The 20,780-nt window shown below is 39.7% G+C and overlaps 1 protein-coding gene across 2 annotated transcripts in view; it reads left to right on the top strand.

Annotated features, from left to right (window-relative positions):
- rxraa (retinoid X receptor, alpha a) overlaps positions 1 to 20,304 on the top strand; it is a 108,740-nt gene extending 88,436 nt beyond the window's left edge. Inside the window, exons 6-11 of one of the 2 annotated variants that reach the window (XM_055040659.1) lie at positions 3,423 to 3,592; positions 11,075 to 11,204; positions 13,014 to 13,146; positions 16,914 to 17,005; positions 18,958 to 19,063; positions 19,904 to 20,304. In XM_055040659.1, the coding sequence (XP_054896634.1) occupies positions 3,423 to 3,592; positions 11,075 to 11,204; positions 13,014 to 13,146; positions 16,914 to 17,005; positions 18,958 to 19,063; positions 19,904 to 20,051 (779 nt within the window). In that variant the 3' untranslated portion in view covers positions 20,052 to 20,304. Of the gene's footprint in view, positions 1 to 3,407; positions 3,593 to 11,074; positions 11,205 to 13,013; positions 13,147 to 16,913; positions 17,006 to 18,957; positions 19,064 to 19,903 lie in introns of both variants that reach the window. The other variant, XM_055040658.1, reaches the window with a different exon arrangement.
- The last annotated feature ends 476 nt before the right edge of the window (positions 20,305 to 20,780 follow it).

Genomic DNA, 20,780 nt, shown 5'->3' with positions numbered 1-20,780 from the left:
TTCCTGCTTTTCAAAACTAATTAGTGATTTAGTCACACACATGATAAAAAGTCTTTATTTAATTAATTATATCTACGTCTAAAACCATGAGCTCATGTGCAGATTAATATTGTCAGTTGTTCAGCAGATTTATAAGTGATGTTAGTTTTCATGAATTAACTAGCAGTTAACAAACTTTCCCCTACTTTTTTAAATAAACGTGGAGCATTGATCCATGCTCATACCACAACTGAACAAGGAAATCAAAGTGCAAACATTTATCCTTGAATGAGACCTTGCTCGTGTAAAAACAAATTTTGTCGCCATGGTAATTTTTGCAAGGCACTGTTGCATCTTCTGAACAAAGAAAACTTTGACGATGACGTTCTGCTCTCTCTCCTGTCCCTCTTTCCCAGCGAACAGCTTTGATTAAACCCAAAGGTGGTCGATCGGATCTGAGCCTCACTGTGGAGACGCCAGAGATCGGGCCACAGTGGGCCTGGGAATCAGGAGAGTTTTGTTATGTGAGGGGAAGAAAAACAGGCAGCGAGGTGTGAATTTTAACACTCCATGAAGGTGTTAAGAATATTTGTGCTCTCAGCAGTGCTGTTAAGCTCTCCTTCTCACATTGAGCAAATAAATCAATGCATCTCTCCATTGTGGTAAAGAGGTTTTTAAATGGAGAGTGCAGATTACAGTGCCTTGCAAATGTATTCACAGCCCTTGCGCCATTTTTACCTTTTGCCACATTAAAACCATAAGCTCCAGTGTATTTTATTGTGATTTTATGTGATAGACCAACACAAAGACAGTTGTGGAAGGAAAATAAGACATGGTTATCAAAAGTAAAATATGAAAATAAAAAGAACTCTCTTTTTGCTGCGATATTCCAGCTGCCTTCCCAAGATTTGCGAGTTGGATCCAAGCGGGTAAGAGTTTTTCTGACAAATAGCCCCCAGATGGAGTTGTCCACAGTTTTCATAATGGCTTCATATGAATTTGATCCACAGTAAAGCTGGATAAAAATTGGGATATATGCAGGTGTTACAGTTGTTTTACAGTTTCAAAAGTTTTTTTTATTAAACAGCTCATTTGAGACACAAGTAAGAACTGCACCGGGTGCATTAATTTTTGTTTTATTCAGTCAACTAAAGTGGGTTCTGCACAAAAAGACCATTATATGCCCACTGAAAATGGGGCCCACAAATACATGTTGGCTTGGATGTATCAGCTTTTGAAATGCTGATACATGGGAATGGCAGCATCATACTGTCATACCGTCTAGTTTTTAGTAGTAAAAACTAGTCAAAAATACTTACACATTTGTTAAAAATAAGGCCTATTTTAAAGGCATGTGTGACTGAGCAGAAAACCCGATAGTTGTGTTGTATCAGTGCAGCTTTATTTAAGGATTGTTTAGTTCAAAGAAAGTATTTTAGATTTCTCTCCGTTTCTCTTGACCTTTTTCTGGCCTCCTGTCCCTTCCTGCACGCTTTTGTTTATGTCATTGTTGGGCTCCGTACTTCTTTCAAGGATATTATCGTTTACTACCTCTTGCCTCACTCCCCGCTTACCGCCACTCCCCCCATCACCACCACCACCACCCCACCGCCTTTCCCCTGCACCCCGAGGGCTGTGGTTAGCGAACAAGGCAGCAGCAGTAGCCCAAAAGGCTAAGCGAATCCACAGAAAAACAGGATTAAATGAATTTATGCGCTCCCAGTCAGGACAGCAGAGGAGGAGGGAAGAGGGGAGAATAAAGCTAACATGATTTCAGCCCTCCTCACCTCTGTGTGACTCCAACACAAGTATTCTACCCTTGGGCTGACCTCCACCGCCAGACAGCCGTTTCTCCAAAACTGGGGCCCCTTTCTCCTTCTCCTCTGACAACCTCTGCTTCCCTTTCCCTCACAACAAGGCCGAGGCCTCTCCAGTTCTCAACCTGAAATGGAAACCAGAGCAGGGAAAATTTAAGAAGACAGGCCGTCCTGCACACCCAGTGTGTAATGTGTGTGTCTTAAGGGTGTGTGCAGACCTGGATGGTCACATTAGCTTTCTAAAAATCTCCCTTAATGCAACACCTAACAAAAAAAACCCTCTATTAATTCTCAGTTGAAATAAAAAAGCCACAATGCGTTTAAACGTTTATCTGCGGTGCCTTGGATGAAATAAATTACAGCCTTCTGAAAAGACAAAAACATACCCGTACTGCTTTTTTTTTCCACTTGAGGGTGGACATGCGGTTTCTCTCGCCTCAGCTATGAGTCTGTCTGTCTGCCCGGCAACAAAATCATTTCCTGTCTCAGAGTCAATCAGAGGACCAAAACAACACAGTTGTGTTTATATCTCTTTTTTCTAATGCATGACAAAGTCTTCATTGATTTCTACTCCAGCTTTTTATTGTTTTAATGCAGTTAAAGAAAAAGATAAAAGACTTACACGGTGTTGGAAAAGTATTTATATTCCTGAAACTTTCTGAACTTTGTTGCATTTGGTCACATTGCAACTAAAAACTTCCAAATGCTATTTTACCTGACAAACAAAAAATTAAATGAACAGCAAACTAAAACAACTGATCCTTCTTAAAATAAAAAAAAAAACATCACTATGCTGATTCACGGGAATGGCAGCATCATACTGTGACAAGAGTTACTTGATTTGAACAACCCTTGAAGAAAACGTGTTTTAGGCAGCAATAAAAACATAAACATGCAACTAGAGTTTCAATGGATTATCTAATCAAAGCATATTCATGTGTTTGAATGGCCCAGTCCAAGTCCAGACCTAAGTCTAATTTGGAATCGGTTGCAAAACTTAAGAATTTACAGAGACTGTCTGTCCAGCCGTAACAAAAGCAAAAGGTTGCCCTGGAGGGTGTTGGCTCGGTATCTAAAAACAAATGCATGCCACACTTTTTTTGATTTTTCAAATAATGTGAAAATCAGTTGTGTTGTGCTGGTCGGCGCAGAAACTCTAAGAAAACATGTAAAAATTTGAGGTGGTTAAGTGATACGAGTACTGCTGAAAGGCACTGTATTTGCGGTGTAAGGGAGAAGTGAAAGGCCTTGCATTATTTATGTGTGAATGAAGGATTTGTATATAGACGGCTATAGCTGTTTGTCATTGAGCACAACAGAGGAAAACAGGTTGCTTTGATGTGGAAAGTGGAAGGAGTCCCTGAACATTTCTTCTGTGCTTTGTTGATCCTTTTATAGGTCCAAGGTCCCCTTTAAAGTCAATACACGCTTGAAAAAAATGACTGTTGGTTGAACTTGACAAAAACTTTCAGCTTTAATCAAAAGTTTGGCTTCGCAAATTCCTGTCAGCTGTCTCATGCGGGAGCTAAACGGTGTTCAGCTGCGTAAACTGCAAACATGTCGGGGTGGGTGCTGACGTCGGCAGTTAACAGCAGTAGTGAACGGAATCAGTTTTGTTACATGCAGCCGTCCAGGAGGAGCGCCAGCGAGCCAAGGACAAGAATGAGAACGAGGTGGAGTCCACCAGCTGCGCGAACGAGGACATGCCCGTGGAGAAGATCCTGGAGGCCGAGGAGGCGGTGGAGCCCAAAACCGAGACCTACATCGAGACCAACCTGGGGATGCCGTCCAACTCGGTGAGCGCAGATTCTCCTCTAATCACAAACCGTGTGATTACAGGAAGAACACAGAGTTTTTGTCAAAAATAGTGACCATTACTGCTGAAAATGGTCACTATTCTCTACTTCTGCTTGTTTAATCCCCCTAAATTTAGACATCAGATTGTGTGTTTTTGTTACTAATATAGTACTGATAAAAAGAAAAAAAGCTTCCAGCTTATTAGCAAAACTAAATAGTTGAAATAATAGAAATCTTTGATGATAGAATAATTACGGAGCTGTTAAAGTTTAAGCTTCTTCCCTTCTATTTTTCTGTTTTCACATAATGAGATTCTCACAGAATAATCGACTTGATTAAAAAATTGCACAATTTTACTATATCTTCACAAAACCTCTAAAGCAAAATTGCAATTTATTTATTTTTAACTAAAATCAGAAAGTAGCATGTTTTCACAAAAGCTGCAACAGCATAAAGTCAGTTAGAGTTATATTCAACACTTGCTTGTTGTTTTGTTTCAGTATATAGAATGAAGCTCACATTGGTTTTTATTGTGCAGAATATTCTACAGTATTGTTTTCCGTTCTTGAGCCACAACCAAATCTAGTTTAATCCGGAACCATATTAGTCGTGGGTTGTTTCATTACCATATTTTTCTGCAAATTTTGTGAAATAAATTATAATGTATGCAGCTCCTGTAGACCTTGCAGTGCAGGAGGTAACAGCTGCATTTCAGTGGCTCCTATAGTACTTTCTGTCTGCACTGAGAAGTCACTCAATAAAGCAGAGAAAAATGCAGTAGCTGAAGTAGAAACTCTGGTTGAGTGTAAGAGGTGAAGAACTGAGAGAGGAGCAACCCGTTCCTTAACTTCTCTCCTGCATGGAGTTTATTCCTATGGAAAGTTTTAGCCATCATGAAGCTGCTGCTCCGAGGTACGGCCTTCAAGATTCTGGATTCTTGTTCTGTATTCTCTCTGCTGTCTCCTCCAAGAGCAATTATCAAATATCGTTCTATCATAAATTAGCCAGCTTATTAACTACTAAGATTTCCAAGTTTCACCACACTATTTAGACTTTTTAAAACAGCATTACAAAAGCATTTGAGCTTTTTTTTTTCTTTTGATTTATGCCAAAATCTCCAACTTCCAAGTTGAAAAGAAATAACGGAAGTCAATGATGGATGTTTGTCACTAATTCTGACTTTAGAGAGGCGGCCATCTGCAGTAAGGAACAGTTTATTTGCATTTCTGGAAGTTTGTTTAAGAATAAATCATCCCACACATAAATACATGTAGCATTTATAATGTGAACATGTACAAAATGTAAAGAGATGTGTTGCTATTAGCTTGCATTGCTAAAAGTAAGTAGCCTGGTCACTGAATAAAATATTCTAATGATTTTTCTTTTGATCCTGCTTGCTTATGTTAGATTAGAATAAGTCGTCAATGGCACTTCCTGGTTCTTTGTATGTCTATTTTAGTTTCTAATGGCGGGGATTCTTAAAAATGCCCCTTCTTCATTTCCTTTTTGAGTAGTTTGTTTTTGAAGCATTTATCAACAAGGCCAAATTACTCATCTTTTTGGCCGTGGAGCTTGTTTTCTTTACATTAGGCAATTTTCTTTGTATTCATCTGGGAATAGTTGAGGCCCAAATATTTAATGAGCACCACTCGAGGTAGCCTGAACATCGACGGCTATTTATGCCGCAACTTGAGAGTCAATGTAAAAAGTTTCTATGAATTATTACCCATTTGATGAATCACGCCTGCTGTTATTGGACCATTTAGATATTTCTGTGACCCAGACTGTAGTTTCAAAGCCACATTATGGGTGTTAGCCCTTCGTCTTTCACACTGTCTGCATGGATTTGTCTTTCTGATGAAGCACAGAAACAGTGGACTGTCCTTCTTTCAGCCAGATGACCAACAGTGCAGAGCAACAAGATTACACTACAATTTTATACTCTGGAATAACATTGCAACCCTGCCACATTATCTGATATTTCATGAAGTTCTTTTAACCACACAAACAGTGTAAGACATTTTTAAACAGAATCATTTCTAAAATATTGATAGATTCTTTACAATATTGTAATTTTATCCTATTTTGCGTAACCTTGAAGATGTGACTTATATTTTAGAATCATCTAGAGCTTTTCCATCTGTGGCAAAATGTTCAAAAAATATTTCTTCTTTTTATAGCTCTGATTTTTTTTTTTTTTTTTAGTTTTGACTTGTACTAAGTGCAAAACGAGTAAACTTAGGAGAGGAAATAGCTTTTTGGGGAATGTTACTTGTAAATAGTTAATATTTCATATGCTACAAATCCGTTTGTTTTCATTTTAGATTTTATTTTTGGTGTTGGTTGTGGTTGCTTTAGGTTTATCTGTTCACTTTCTTTATTGAGCTGCGAGTTTCCTTCGTCCTCCTCCCAGTATCAGTTGGGCCGTCTTTGACACAGCGGAGACTAAAGAGTGATGAATATTGCAACAGACAGACTGTTCCTGAAAGCATCCCACATAAGCCGCTGCTTTTTCTGGAATTCTGTTGCGACATGGGAAGCAACGGAGCCGCGCTGCAGCTTACCAAAGGGCCCGAAGGCGGGAGGGAGACGGGGAGGGCTTCTGGGAATTATCTGCTTCAAAAGGGAGGGAAATGTCCTGTGAAGTAAAGGTAGAAATGTGAGGGATGTTATGAGAGTAAATGGGAACTATTTTGGGGGGGGGAGATGGAAATGTAGGAGATGAGTGTTGACATAAAGGGAGAAAGAGGAGGAGTTAGGATTCAGGAGGGAGCGCCTGGCAGTGAAGACTCAGTAATGCACTGAGTGTGTCTGCGCTCAGTCATGCTGGCTCCCTCGCCGTTTGTTGCCTGCCCAACGCCAACACAGGAGGACTTCTGAACGGACAAAAGAAACGTTTGCAAACTGTCCAGAACTAGGAGTTGTACTCTTTAAGTTTAAGCAAACTCCTATGGTATTATTTGATATTACAGTTTACTAAAAAATAGCAAGCATGGTCCTAAATGCCAACTGCGGAAACATTATAGAGAAGCAAATAAATTGCTCCCAAATCCTTCCTGCAAAATAACTTTTATTCTATTTTTTTTACGTTTCCTGTCCAGCAGCAGTCACAATTACAAGAGAGAAGCCTAACAGTTCTACTTTTGTTCCCCTATGACTAATCATGTCCACTTAGACTCTTAATGTCATGTTTTTAATAAAAGCAGAGGACATTAATCTCTACACAATATTCTTTTTAGGCTACTTCAGAAGTTCCACATTCACAGATTCACCTATTTGCTAGTTTTTCTGTGGAAACATAATTTACATAACCAAATCTAAAAAAATCAGATTTGTCTATAAACCATTAAATCTAAAGGTGCTATGCTACTTAGCACTCTACTGGCTGGCATGTTTGGTTTTTAGCTATTGTGCTGCTTTACCCCCATGAAGACTGGAGCACCACATTGAAGCCAAATTTAGTTGTTGGTTTATATTTTTTCCCCTCCATCATTGTGTCCATTTCAGAAATCTTAATGTCTTTAAAAATAGCCTGCTTACTCTGGTGTTTAGTTTCATCTCAGCACTTGAGGTTGGATTAGGACTTCATCCTTGGTTTTAAATATAGCTAACTCTGCATTAAACACATTGTTAGTTTATATCTGTTCTTGGAAATTCATATAAATCACTAACATAATTCTGAGTATCATGCAACATGGTAGCTGCAAAAGTAGCTGCGTTTTTGCATTTTAATAAAAACAGCATTGCATTGCTTAACAGCATGAAACTGTAGCATTTTGCATTAGTTCAGTGTTATCCTCCTGTCAGAATGCGTTATGCAACGTCTCTGCTAACAACGTGGAAGTAACGGTGGCAAGGCAAACAGCCTGATTTTTGTTTCTCTGATTTGGGGGCGCTGACCCTTTCACTAAAGTAGAGCCGACAATTTTGGCACAGTTTCAGCATTCAGGCGGCCCGACTAGCAGGGCTTCCCTTTCTTCCTGAATAACGTCCGCGTCCAACCCCCCCTGCTGGTGTCCATTGAGAGTCGCTGCCCCGTGCTATAATTAATCACAGGGCCCGGGTCATGGGTGTACACCGTGAATAGGCCGCTACCACTGTCTAATGGCTGGGGTCTGGTCTGGCTGAATGAAAGTGTGTTTATCTCATGGTGACCTAGAACAGGAGTTAAAGAGGCATTAGTAATATGCCTTCACTAGGCGAGGAGAGGGGAGATCTCTTCTTCAGGAGACGAAAACGAAGTTATCGTCCGCTGTCCTACCTGAGGCTCTTATTTTTACACTTTTGATTTTTCAAGGCTTGCAGTACGCACATTTATTTAAAGAATAATCCAGAAGTTTTGGGGGGGGTTTTAAAGCACCTCTCAAAAGCATGAATTCGTTTAGCAATCTCTCACATTTTGTCACAAAACAACCTAAAACCTGACTTTTTTCAGGTTTTATGTAATAGATTAACACAGTTCCTGAGTGTTCTAATATTCACCCACTTGTAAATATCAATAAAAATCATGACAAAGATGGACGAACATGGTGTTGGCAGCATTATGTTTTTTTCCAGGCTTTTCCTCAGAAGAGGGAGAGAAGCTGGTCAGAGTTAATGGGAGATAAATGGACCTCTGTGGAGAAATTATCGAACCAAATATGTAAGATGGTTTTAAAGACTTCATCCTTCAACAGAACAATGGCTCTTTTAAAAAAAAAAGGGACATTAGCCATTTCTTTTTTCATACCAATCTTCATTGCAGCTCAGCTTTCCCTCTCTTGTCACACTGGTGTAGTCGCGTTCAAGTGGAATAATGAAAAATTGAGAAGGAAATCTTTCTCCACCCTTCCACAAGTGATGAAAATTTCATAGGACAGTATGCAAGCCTGGCAGTTCTCTTAAGTAGTGTCGATGATGATGATGAAGCGCATGTGTGCTGTAAATCCTTCGATTCGCCTGGAACAAACTCTGCCTGTTTATGGTCACAGGGAAAATATCTTTCACACAAATTTCACTCCGGACTTTTGGCAGGCTTCAGTTCCAGTCAAGTGTTTCCATACAGTGAGGTTACAGTTACAGTTACAGTGGCACAGCTCAGTGCAGATTCTTTTCCTGCAGACCGATAACATCCCAAATGCTGTTCCATGACCCGAGCAGTAAGTACAGTAACGCGATGCTCGTAAATTGTCTCAGGAAAGTGTAAGCTCCTCTCCCCTGTCATCTCCTCCGATGGAGGCAAAGAAACAAGGTCAGTGTAAACACGGCTAAGATATCCATACAACATTCATGAGACCCGTAGTGTCTAACAAGAATCCCGGGACTCTTATTCTAATGAAGAAGAGGAGGAGACTGGGGGTTGGTGGCCTGATGGTGGCACACATCTGAGCCCCCATTCTGCTCCTTTTTTTTTTGTTTGTTTTTTCTTTGTTTTTCGCCTAGCCTGCCCTTTGGAAGGAATTAGCTCAATCTGTTTGTGTTTCTGAGAGGAAACGCAGCTCACGAAAACTGTCGCTCGGAGCTGCGCCGTCCATCGTTTCCCACGGAGATCAGATGCTGAAATATTCATAAGACGCCAGTTGTCTCTGTGGCCCCATTGGGAAAATAAGACAACTTTTAGTTTCAAGAACAGTTCAAGCTTTGTTCCTGGTTTAAATTCTCCCTATATATGTACATAAATATATCCATTAACATCAGATACACATCTGCAATGCTCTGCAGGCATCTTAGACTGTTTGGGATGGAACGGGGAAAAGAGGACCGGGTCGCCTTTGGCCTGCACATTAAGAACACAGGATTCGAGTTTTCTCCTTCATCTTGAACTAATCTTCTCTAGAGAGCAGCAGTTGATGTCGGGCTCTTCCCAGCTTTTAGCATCGATCTGTGGGATTTGGTTTAGGAAGTCGGGGAGAAGTTACTGACTCTCTTCAGCAGACTGCGAGTTCACACGGGGACGCGTCATTTAAGAATATTTACTAGACTTAATTTTATGCATAAAAAGAAAAGTGTGCCTGTTTATACATATGCATATCAGTGGTTTGGACTCCCGGGATGATGGTAAACTTCTTGTCAAAGACTGACAGTATTGTTCAGGATGTCCAAAAGGAGTTTCATCTTAGCAAAGTAGTCATACAGTATGCATGTGTTGCATTAGTATTCTGCGGCAATTCCCATTGGACCGTGATATTGTACCTCTGAATCTAAAGCACAGGAACACCGTATGAGAAGCTGTATTTGATGTTGGTTTGGTGCAGACACAAATTATTTTCTTTTTTTCTTCTTCAAAAAGAAATGTTTCCATGACCTTAGGTAGCTGAAATGTTCTCTAAGAATCCTAGGATGTTGAGTACTTTCTGGTTAAAAATGCTTCCAAAAATAAGATGTGTTAAAAATGGCAGTAGTTTAATGCTCTCAAATGTCTTTACTTAGGATGTTGTTGACGTGATCTTTAATTATATATTTAGTGAATGTAAATTACTAACACAAACTCATCGTAGGCCTAAAAAAAAAAAAGAACCAAATTAGAAAATTACCACGCAATTCTGTGCACTGCAACATTTGATTAAGCAACATTACTGCAAATGTTACGTTTTGGGACTGAAAGAGATGAAAGGCTTTAAAACTCATTTTCTAAGAGCTGTAAGATCTTTCTGTTTTTCTGCTTTTATGATCACATCTCCTCAAGGCCTGTGGAGTCCCATAAAGTCAAATCAGTAAATTATTCTGGCTTTTATTCTGGTTCATCTGCACTATTTATCAGAAAGAGAAACTAATCAGTGTTCTTGTTCTTGGCACTGAAAGCACAATCCAGTAGGACGCCTAACAGACAACAAAATCCTGGGAGCTTAGTTTTATCATTTAACACACATTACTGATTACACTCCAATTTTTCTTCTAAGCTCCTAAATCACTGGAAAAACAAAAACAGGCACCGCTCCTGAATTTATTTATTTTTTATATGGGGTAAAACAAGAGATCTTGGACACCTCTTTTAGCTGAATAACCACAGGTAGATATGAGTTATGCACATAATTCAGGTTGCACATTTTACAGTCCCCTTCTGGTTGGCAATAAAGCTCCCTCTGACTTGTTTAGTAGTAAAGTGTCAGTTGAGCCTCTCGAAGGCCCTCTTGAGCTCTTCTAGTTCTCCAATAGTGTTTCAGCTAAAAGCTCCCTGTAGATAGAGCGCGCTCAGCAAACGTTGTTTTTTTTCCCCGGCAGCTCTCTGCAGGTATTTCCTCCACAAGCTGGGACAGAATTACTGTTTGTTTTGTCTTCCTGCTTGCCTTCCTTTTGACAGGCTATCACTCCCAGTGTAGCACTCATGTTGTCGTCATTATGTGTGTGAAAGCACAGTGATTGGTAGCTCACAGGTATCCTGAGATCAGGCTCTGGGCCAAAACACACTAACATAACGAAAAAACACACACACAAAAAAAAAAATGACACCTATTCATTGTGCCTGTGCTTCTTTTCGTGTGTGTGCGTGTGCTTTCCTGCAGCCCAACGACCCAGTGACAAATATCTGTCAGGCAGCAGACAAACAGCTTTTTACTCTGGTGGAGTGGGCCAAGAGGATTCCCCACTTCTCGGAGCTGCCGCTGGACGACCAGGTCATCCTGCTACGAGCAGGTATGTCTGCACGAGTTCAGGAGTTGCAAAAAAATACGACAGACTGTGGTGAATTGTATTTCCTTTAAATATTACTTTTTTTGCCAATAATAGCTGTGATATTTAGATGAACCTCCCTGGTTTATTGTGCAATTTTGCAGAAGGGTGTTGCCTATCTCCAGGGTCACTGAGCAAGAGGCCAACTTGCCAGTCGATCTTGCACACAGAATGGCCAACATGATGATGAAACATACTGCTAAATCCCTGTGGAACGTTGATGTTGGTTTGGTGCAAACACAAATTATTTTCAGAGTCTCAATTAATAAATGGTGGCAATTTGCTTCTACAATGATCTTTGATACATGTGGAATATGCATCGAGCGGCACAAAAATAATTCCAATCTGCATTAAGCCTGAAAGCTGATTCACGTAAATTCACAACAACTTACCGGAGGAGTGGTGTGATCTTTACTGATCTGTCGACGGTGTGCATTATCTTTTAAGGGCTATTTGGTCCTAATATTATGAAATCAGAAGATGTTCCCACACTCTCAGCAAACTAGAACTTGTCTTCACTGTGACTTGGACTCTTTCCAAACTCCCAGTTCTCGTCTATCTTGTTGTGGTGTTCAGGGACAGAATCTCATGGCACATTCTTGGAGAGGAGCGTCTCTGGTTCAGGAACCTCGGACTGACTTGTCGCGCATGACTGGGTACAGTTTGTATCTTCAAGCCCTGGTCTTCATCAATCACTGGAGCACATTACGACCAAGTGCAAAGGGTTCAAGATTAGATTCAAGTATGAGATTCTCTACTGGGAAATCTTGAAATGCTCTGTTTGAGTTGGAGTTTGTGGGGGATTGAAAGTTATGGTTGATTCAGTTGGTGTGATTATATGAACACCTAAGAAATAAATGCAGAAAACAATAGCTTTGACTCAGTGCATCCCTATTCATGTGGGCTAAAAGCTGTTTCTACCAACCCAGATTGTGTGACCTAAATCAAGAGACAGGCCTCCAGTTTCCATTTGCATCTTGTGGAAAACGACTTCAGCTAGCTGCTAAGTATTACTGATGCGGCTACTTGCAGTACAGAGTGAATCATCTGTCACTTCAGCTACATTCGCCAACATCACAAGTAGGATGGCAACACATTGCCTTCATTCTTTGCCTGTCACTCCAAATTACACCATTATGTTATCTGTCCGTCCCTAAGAAAACGAACGGGGGGAGGGAAAAAAAATCCCCTCCTCCCATGATTGCTCCTCAACTCTTCACACATAAAACGACGCAGAGACGTCACCAAACTGGAGTGAGATATTATTCTGCAGAGCTCGTCTCTTCTCGTCTCCCAAGTTTTCTATAAATAACCACTTTAGTTCTGCTGTATCACAGATAAAAGCATCACGGCTCCTCTCATGGACAAACTCAACTGTAGGGAGAAGAGGTGAGTTGTTGCCAGGCAGAACAGTTAAAGGAACCCAGTCGCTCATCCGCCGGCGTCTTTCGTCTGTGCCGCTCCCCCGTGTCAGGCCCCCTGCCTTGGCACATCAAGCTTGTTGTCTTCATTGTGATGGCAGGCGCAGTTCATCCTTTTTACACGCTTGTCTCCTTAGAAAGCATGATTCCAATGTCTCAGTGATAACCTGATGCTTGTGCTTGAGGGAGCTGCAGGGTTTTTGCGGCTCGGCTTTAATTGATTCATTGGAATTCTGCCTTTGTTGTCGTTTTAATTTTGCTTGAACGCTGTGTGAACTTTTGTACTTGGATTTACCTTTTTCTTTGTATTTTTTTTAACTATCCTTTGCCTTGATCCTTCTCCTCATCTCAGGTTGGAATGAACTCCTCATTGCATCATTTTCGCACCGTTCCATCGCAGTAAAGGACGGGATTCTGCTGGCGACGGGACTGCACGTGCATCGCAACAGCGCCCATAGTGCCGGAGTGGGAGCCATCTTTGACAGGTCAATGCTACTATTTTTTCAGTTCCTAAAAAGGCTGTTAGTTGGAGTTACTTTTTTGGTTTATAAATCTAGAGAAATTGCATAATGGGTCAAGCAAGACACATTATGCATAAAGCAATATTGTCTAAAATTAGTATCATCCAAAATCTTAGTACTTCAGAAATTAAAATATATTTTTAATATAATAATATATTATTTCACAGTCATCTTTCTGATTGAAGCAAAGCTTGCAGTTCACTCGCACACAGAGCCTGGGAGGAAAGATGAGAGGATAGCTTGAGGTCCAATCGGAAGTTTCCACAGGGAGGATCATCAAAAGTATCTTAAAATGCTTGAAATGTGTCGCTCTGTCTGAATAATATTTTAAAAAATAAGAAGAAGAAGTTTGTTGGTAGCGAGAATTCTTTTGACCGAGTCGAGAAAGTTTTTCTCTGTCTGTGCAGCTAACTAGCTTTTGAAACCGAGGAACGTTTTCAGCCTTTACTAAGTACGTTTAAGTAAAGTAATTTCATCTTTTTGACAGCATATGACATTTCTGGTTCTTCAATGAAAACATTACGTTGACTGCGAACCACAGAGTTGCTTCGCTGAGGGTGAAGCAGCACAGAAATTATTGATTAACTCCACTGTATTAAATATTTACACCTGGGTGCATCAGGGCTCTCAGAGAGAACCCTGAGCTGCTTCAGAAAATGTCAAAAAATCCATGCAAAGTTCAGTCACAGCCAAGTTTGGAGCGTAGCAGGAACCACCCTGGTGGTTGTTATTGACAATGCGTGGCAGTGAACTGACTGGCTGTCGGAGATATCGCATGAGACCATGGCATGTGTTCTGCTGCAGCACAACTTGAGCAGAAGCAATAGAAGTGGAAAAGTTGCAAATGTATACATTCCTGACTGCAGAATCAACACCCATAGATGTCTTATCCAAACGGGAAGGAAGAATAATCTTGAATAAAACACATTCCTCACACAAATAACCAACTCTTTGAATAGTAGTCAATAAGTGGAAAGACAACAAATCCAGCCACGATGCAACTGCCAAATAAAACTCTTCCTCAACAACACATGATCGAGCAAAAGAGAGCTCCAGAAAAATGAAAACCTCGCCCAAGTGAAGATCTTTACCCACATGCTCTGTGGGTCCATGTCATACAAGAGTTCACATTTTAAAATGAGAAAGCAACTGAGCTTTCAGAACACCTTCTAAATATTGTTGAGTGACACAGCAAAAGAAAAACAAACACACCAGGCTGTTGACAGACATCATTCACGCAGTTTGAGTTATTTCAGAAGGATTTAGAGAAGTGTACAAAGCGTGTAAGATCATGACAAAGACGACTCGAGCTTTAAGTCGAAAACCCGCCGACTTCAGTGAAGTAAAAGTGAAATGTTTAGATAAAATATGTCTTTTGTTCAGTACTCTGTGCACAACTTTCAGCTTGTCCCATTCTCATGAATGACTAAATAAAGCTTGTGTGCGTTACGTTTTCATGAGTGTCTTTTTCTGCAGTTTTGTTTTTAGTTCATTCCTGTGGTATCAAGGTTTTTGCCTACAAATCTAAACCCCTGGAGATTCCTACTGCTGTTCTTTAAACGAGATACTCATGTTAATTTTTAGGGTGGAGTCTTGTTGATGGGTGATCTAATTCAGATGGTGCACATCTGTTGGGGGGCTCTTGTTGTCTTTAAAAGGGCTGCTGGTTCATTACGTTCTGTTTGACTCCCTGAGTGAAGCTTGTATTCCAAAACATGTCAAAAATTTTATTTTTTGGTTTTCATGACTATACCATGGAAATCCAAGTAACCTAGAAACCACTTCAACACAAATATCATTTTTCTAATGTAGAAATAGTTGATAGATGTTTGGCCTTTTTAAACCATTTTTGATTCACCAGCACATAGAAAAAATAGGCTCATGTCCAAACTCCTTTGTATTACTAAAACTCCTAAATTGTAGCACAGCAGATTTAGATGATGACTTAAATATCTTGGAGAAAGGTTGTTCTACCTTTTGGAAAAGCCACTCTACTGAGTCAGTGCTCCTCCGTCTCTAATATATGACTTACGTGAAGTGATGCAAGAAAATCTACAGTCAAAATGACCACATCTTCAGCTTTTGGCTCTATAGATCATGCTATATTTATCTGAATATTAAAATATTGGGTGGGCATATCTGGTTGAGGTATGGATTTCTTTTCCAGAATTGAATTTCAAAGCCACCTAGACTGATTTTAATCCTGTGGTGTTCCACAAGGTTGTGTTGTCGGTCCTAATTTATTGTGAGTTATTTGACTCACTTATTTCAGGATTGATGATGAAAACATTGTTTTTTTTTAGTACTTTTAAACATCACTTTGTTGCAAAACATTTAGTTGTGCAGAACTGTTCAGCAAATTATGATTGTTGGTTAGTTGGTCAGATCATTTAATCCACTTTATGTTGTCAGACTGGTTATATTTATCTGATTTCATGATTCAACAGGTCTGGCTGCAATCAAATTCAGTTTAACTGTCCAAAAGACTTGGTTAAGCACAGTTAATTCATAAATTAACAAAAGGGAGATTATTATTATTATTCCTATGTAGCACAGATAGTTTTTTTGTTTTTGTTTTTGTTTTTTTTTTTGATGCAATAAATGACTGCAATGAAAAATTTAAGTGTGGAAAAAAAGCCTGTTGGTTCCTGGGTTGTTCTTGAACATTCCAAAAGATTTCATGCCACTGGATGGTAACCGTTTGGATCAGGCAGTTGAAACTTGGACGCGGCCGAGTTCTGCAAAAAGACAATGCTTTGCTGCAGAACGGCGGCGTTTAATCTGCTGAGTTGTTCTGACGTTTAGTTGTTTTTTTTATTGATCCATATAATTCAATAGGGATTATTTATCAGGAAAATGAGCAGTGAGCTGGAGCCAGCCGAGGACAGACAGCTGCTGTCAACAGGCCAGTTGTTGGGCCACAGGACATTTTCCATCTCTGCATTAACTGTGGCAAGTATTAAGATCCAGAGCACAGATTATGCTTCCTTATCAACTCCTTTCTTTCTCTTTCGCCATACAAATGAAGAGACTGATTAACTTACACACTTTAGTCTCTATTTTTTTTTCTCTTTTGGCTCTGTCGTTCCTCCTCGGAGCAAATCGAATTAGCAGTGAGTCACAATTGACTTAACAATCCTGAGGGCCTGCAAGAAAAGGAGAAAATAAGAACAGGCGGCACGGCGAGGGTGTGACCCAGTCAGAGAGGGGTGAGGAGTTCGGGCAAACCTACCCTGTGATGTCACACGCAGACAGTGGGTGTGCTGGTGTTGGATTACAGCTTGTGTTTGCTCTGCGGCTCTTTCTGTATAAAAACCACCAACTAAATATAATTACTCTGTAGGGTTGTAAACTTTTCCACTGATCTTACGGTGCCTCGCAGTGTGTTCGTGTGCGTTTATTTTTAAACAGATGTGAGCTGCTTAGCGGTTGAAAACATATTTTTAATATACATATACGCTGGATAATTAACTTGAAGAGCAGTTAGCAGCAAAAAAAAAAAAAAAAATGTACCAATTACAGTCAAGCGGTTTTCTGTGATGTGAACTTTTCTGGTTCTTGTTTGGTTGTTTGACATAAAACAGTAGCCAAGAAAAAAAAAACTGAACTGGAGTTCTGGTCTTTGGAAAGCCACAGATCTGCCTTTATCTTATATAATATATATATATATATATATATATATATATATATATATATATTCTCATCTTGCTCCTGTCATTTCTTGTGTGCAGGGTGCTCACAGAGCTGGTGTCAAAAATGAGAGACATGCAGATGGATAAGACTGAGCTGGGCTGCCTCCGAGCCATCGTCCTTTTCAACCCAGGTAACAATCACAAGCAAGCTTTCACTTTCAGCAGGAGCCTTGAAAAAGGTCTGCAAAGTGAGGGTTATAAAGGAGGAGCATAAAAAACCCAATTATGCTTCTAAAGAGGGTAATAACAGGGCGCAAGAGCCCTGTATTTATTCATATATTGAGTGCTGTCCAAAAGTCTCGAGTTAGCCATTATTTCTTTGGATTTTGCTTCCAAAAGCCAGAGTGTTTCTATGCTATTTGAACATGCTCTTGAATTGTTTTCCCAACTTTCTGAAGGTATATTGAAGCACTTTTTGAATTCTTTTTTTTCCCCAGTTCAGACTTTGTACCTTCAAAAGAACATCTCTCTCTCTTTATTTCCCACAAAGTACACCGCTCGTTTTCCGTGCAAGCAAACATTATTTTCATTTCATCCTCCACTTGTCAGGATTTCTGTAAACTTTTAGGACACAGTGAAGCTCCAAAGAGTTCTTCAGGAGTTACTTTGATGGATAAAAATAAATAATATTCTCTGCTAAGGTAGCCTAGAGATAAGATTCTTTTTTTTCCAAGTCCTCCTGTATGCAGACACAACCCCAGTTCATCTCTAGAGCTTGGTGTCATTTCTTATGGATGAATGTGTAGGTTTGGAGGTCAGAGTTGATTTCTAGTCACCTATAAATACTGAAAGAAGCCAATTTTTCATAAAGAAAACTGCAAAAATATATGGGAATATATATTCTGTCCATCCATTCATCCAAGTATTACGTTGTTAAACAATTTTACACCCTGGAGATCCTTTTTCTTCATTTTAACCCATATGGGAGCTTCTATATTGTTCACTTTTTGTATTTTTCTGTAAAGTTTGTGTCAAAGATGGAAAAAAAGCTTTCTGATTTGAGGTTCAGCCTATTACAGAGGCATGTCTTACAAAACCTTATCAAGTCAAATGTCATCCATGTTTACCAAAGCTTCCTGTTAATGTGAGTCAGGGTGTTAAATGACTCCATACAGGAGCCTCCCTGGTCCCTCCAGGGGCCACAGTGGATCTGCTAACCCCAGACGTGCTGATCCCCTTTTGTTCAACATTTTGTTCCAGCCACATCCAGGTTCACTGACCTCGGTTTGCTTTGCTGCCTGATTCCTGTTAATTAGCGGTTTGCGAGATTTGGACTATCTGAGGGCGCAAAGGGTTGTGGGCGCAGAGGGGGGATGACGCTAAAAGGGGCCCTCAGTCATTCCTTTCCCACACCATGCGAACTAGTCCAGCCATTATTAAAAGTACAGTGCTTTGTCAAGCAGAAATTTTCCATCAATGACGTGTTTGTTTTCCAGTGTCTTTCTGTTGAGCCTAAATTAGTGCAGCCTTAATTGGACCAACCCGGACCGGGCCGAGCGGGTTTGGATTGAGCTCAGAGGGTTAAAGCTTAATGTGGAAGTCACATCCGATCTATCCAGGAAAATTACAGTGCTTGGTAAAAGTAAATAAATACAATCCAGTTATTATTGGCTTAATGAGCTAAACGTTGTTTGTCACTGCATTATTACAAAACGTGTTTACATGACTCATTGTCCTTTTCTGTGTGATTTTAGTTGTTTTGAAGCCTGCAATGCAGTTTCATTTTAAAATGTTAAAAATTGAACCACTTATTTTAGTAATATTTTCGGCCACAAGGCTTTAATGCCTTATTATTTAGCACTTAGTACAATAAACACAGGACTACAATATTATTGAGACAGTTTTCTGAGTTTTCCCATAAAATTGACACAAAATGTAACTGAACAATATTTGTGTGTATTTATATATGTATAAACTTAATGGATTTCCATTTATTTTTTTTATTTTTTTTTACATAAATATTTATTTTATCAACTGCCACTTTTGGCACGACCTTCAGCAGAACGTACGAAAATGAGGAAGCACCGGTTGACTGTAGTGAAGTCTGATCTAACCCAGGTTATTTCTTCTTGTGTGTTTACAGACTCTAAAGGTTTGTCCAACCCAGGTGAGGTGGAAGCGCTGAGAGAGAAAGTCTACGCATCTTTAGAGGCTTACTGCAAACAGAAATACCCAGAGCAGCCAGGCAGGTGAGATGAAAAAGCAGCGAACGAATCACATGAACAATATCATATGTTCTATGTTATGTAGATGAAATCTTCCTTTCATAAAGTCTTTATGTGCTGTTGCTTCCCAGCATTAAATTATTTATATTAAAATGCTGATGATTTCTTATCCACTTTTGTACAAATTATTTAGGCCTAGGGATCCCAACAAGACACCACCAAGTCCGAGAATGTCATATTGTTAATTATTTCTCATCGCTCTACGATGTAATATTCAGAAAATAAAATGCTGTACATAATTTACTTCAACATTTCTCTGTTTAGACACATCAAAAAATGTAACTTTCTTACATGTCTGATTCTTCCAGCTTCATCTAGAGTTAAGACAATGCAAGTTACTTTTTTTTATTTTAGGTTAATAAATCTGGGTATCCTCAGAAAACCATTTAAAACGTAACGCAATGGTAATGTATGTGGAGAAAACGGCAGAGGACCTAAAACGAAGCCCTGTGGAGCTAAAGCAAGACTTTGTTCGTATTCTGTGACAAAAAAATATCTTGGAAACGAAACAATATCTTCAATTTTTCTCCCTCACCTGGATTCACTTCCTCCCTTGAGTACTAAACCTCTAGAGCCATGTGTGGCATAACATTTACTTTTGATGGTTTCAGAATAAAATAAAATAATTACTACAGTAGCAAGCAAACTGGAGGTGCATGTAATGTGCGCCGTGGCTGACAACCAGCTGCTGATCTCAGTCAGAAAGAAAGAAATATGTGAGGTCTTGTGTTAAAAATAATAATAATTTCACCATTAATTCAAACCATTAACATGTATATATTTTTTTGTATGATGTCTGAACAGGTTCGCTAAGCTGTTGCTGCGGTTACCAGCGCTGCGCTCCATCGGACTCAAGTGTTTGGAGCACCTTTTCTTCTTCAAGCTGATTGGCGACACACCCATCGACACCTTCCTGATGGAGATGCTAGAAGCTCCTCATCAAATGACATAATAGGAGTGACCCCTCCTGACCCTCGGCGTCATGGGCCCCCGAGCCCCCGTCCCACACTTAAACCCCCAACATGCATCACCCCAGCTGCCTTGGATCCAGAACATCTACGAAAGGGCAGACTTAAAAAATAAACGACAAAAAGAAAACATCTCCCTTCTTGCTTTTGTCCCTCCATCCATCTTCTCTGTTCACCATCTCTGAAGTGTTTCAAAACGAGGAATCCATCATGAATATGGGTCTCTTTTATACCTTGTAAAATATATAAATAAGAATATATATATATATATATATATATATATATATATATATATATATATATATATATATATATATATATATATATATATATATGTAACAATATCAACGTAAGTGAAAGGACTGGAACAAGGACATAAACATACTGAGCCATGGTTTTCGTCTTTGCTTGTCGGATCCCCCTGATGAGAAAACAACAGAGACGATCATGTTTTCAACACCCACAGTGTTCAGCAAACAGCGAAGATGTCAAAGGCATTGTGATCGGGACAATCACACATTCTGTGGAACCTGTGGGATGTTTAATCTGGGATCTGAGCCTGTTTTTTTTTGCTTTTCAGGACTGGGCAGCTTGGGGAAAAACAACAACAACAACACATCAACGCAAAGGAACTTGTCTCTTCAATCTGACTGAACATGTCAGGTCTTGCACCAGGTGTTTTTTTTTTTTTTTTTGGAAGAGTGAGCTTGCAG

This window comes from Poeciliopsis prolifica, unplaced genomic scaffold (assembly GCF_027474105.1).
Source record: "Poeciliopsis prolifica strain line A6 unplaced genomic scaffold, Auburn_PproV2 SCAFFOLD015, whole genome shotgun sequence".
In the NCBI taxonomy this organism is placed as follows: Eukaryota; Metazoa; Chordata; class Actinopteri; order Cyprinodontiformes; family Poeciliidae; genus Poeciliopsis; species Poeciliopsis prolifica.
This window is presented reverse-complemented; position numbering and strand designations above follow the sequence as displayed.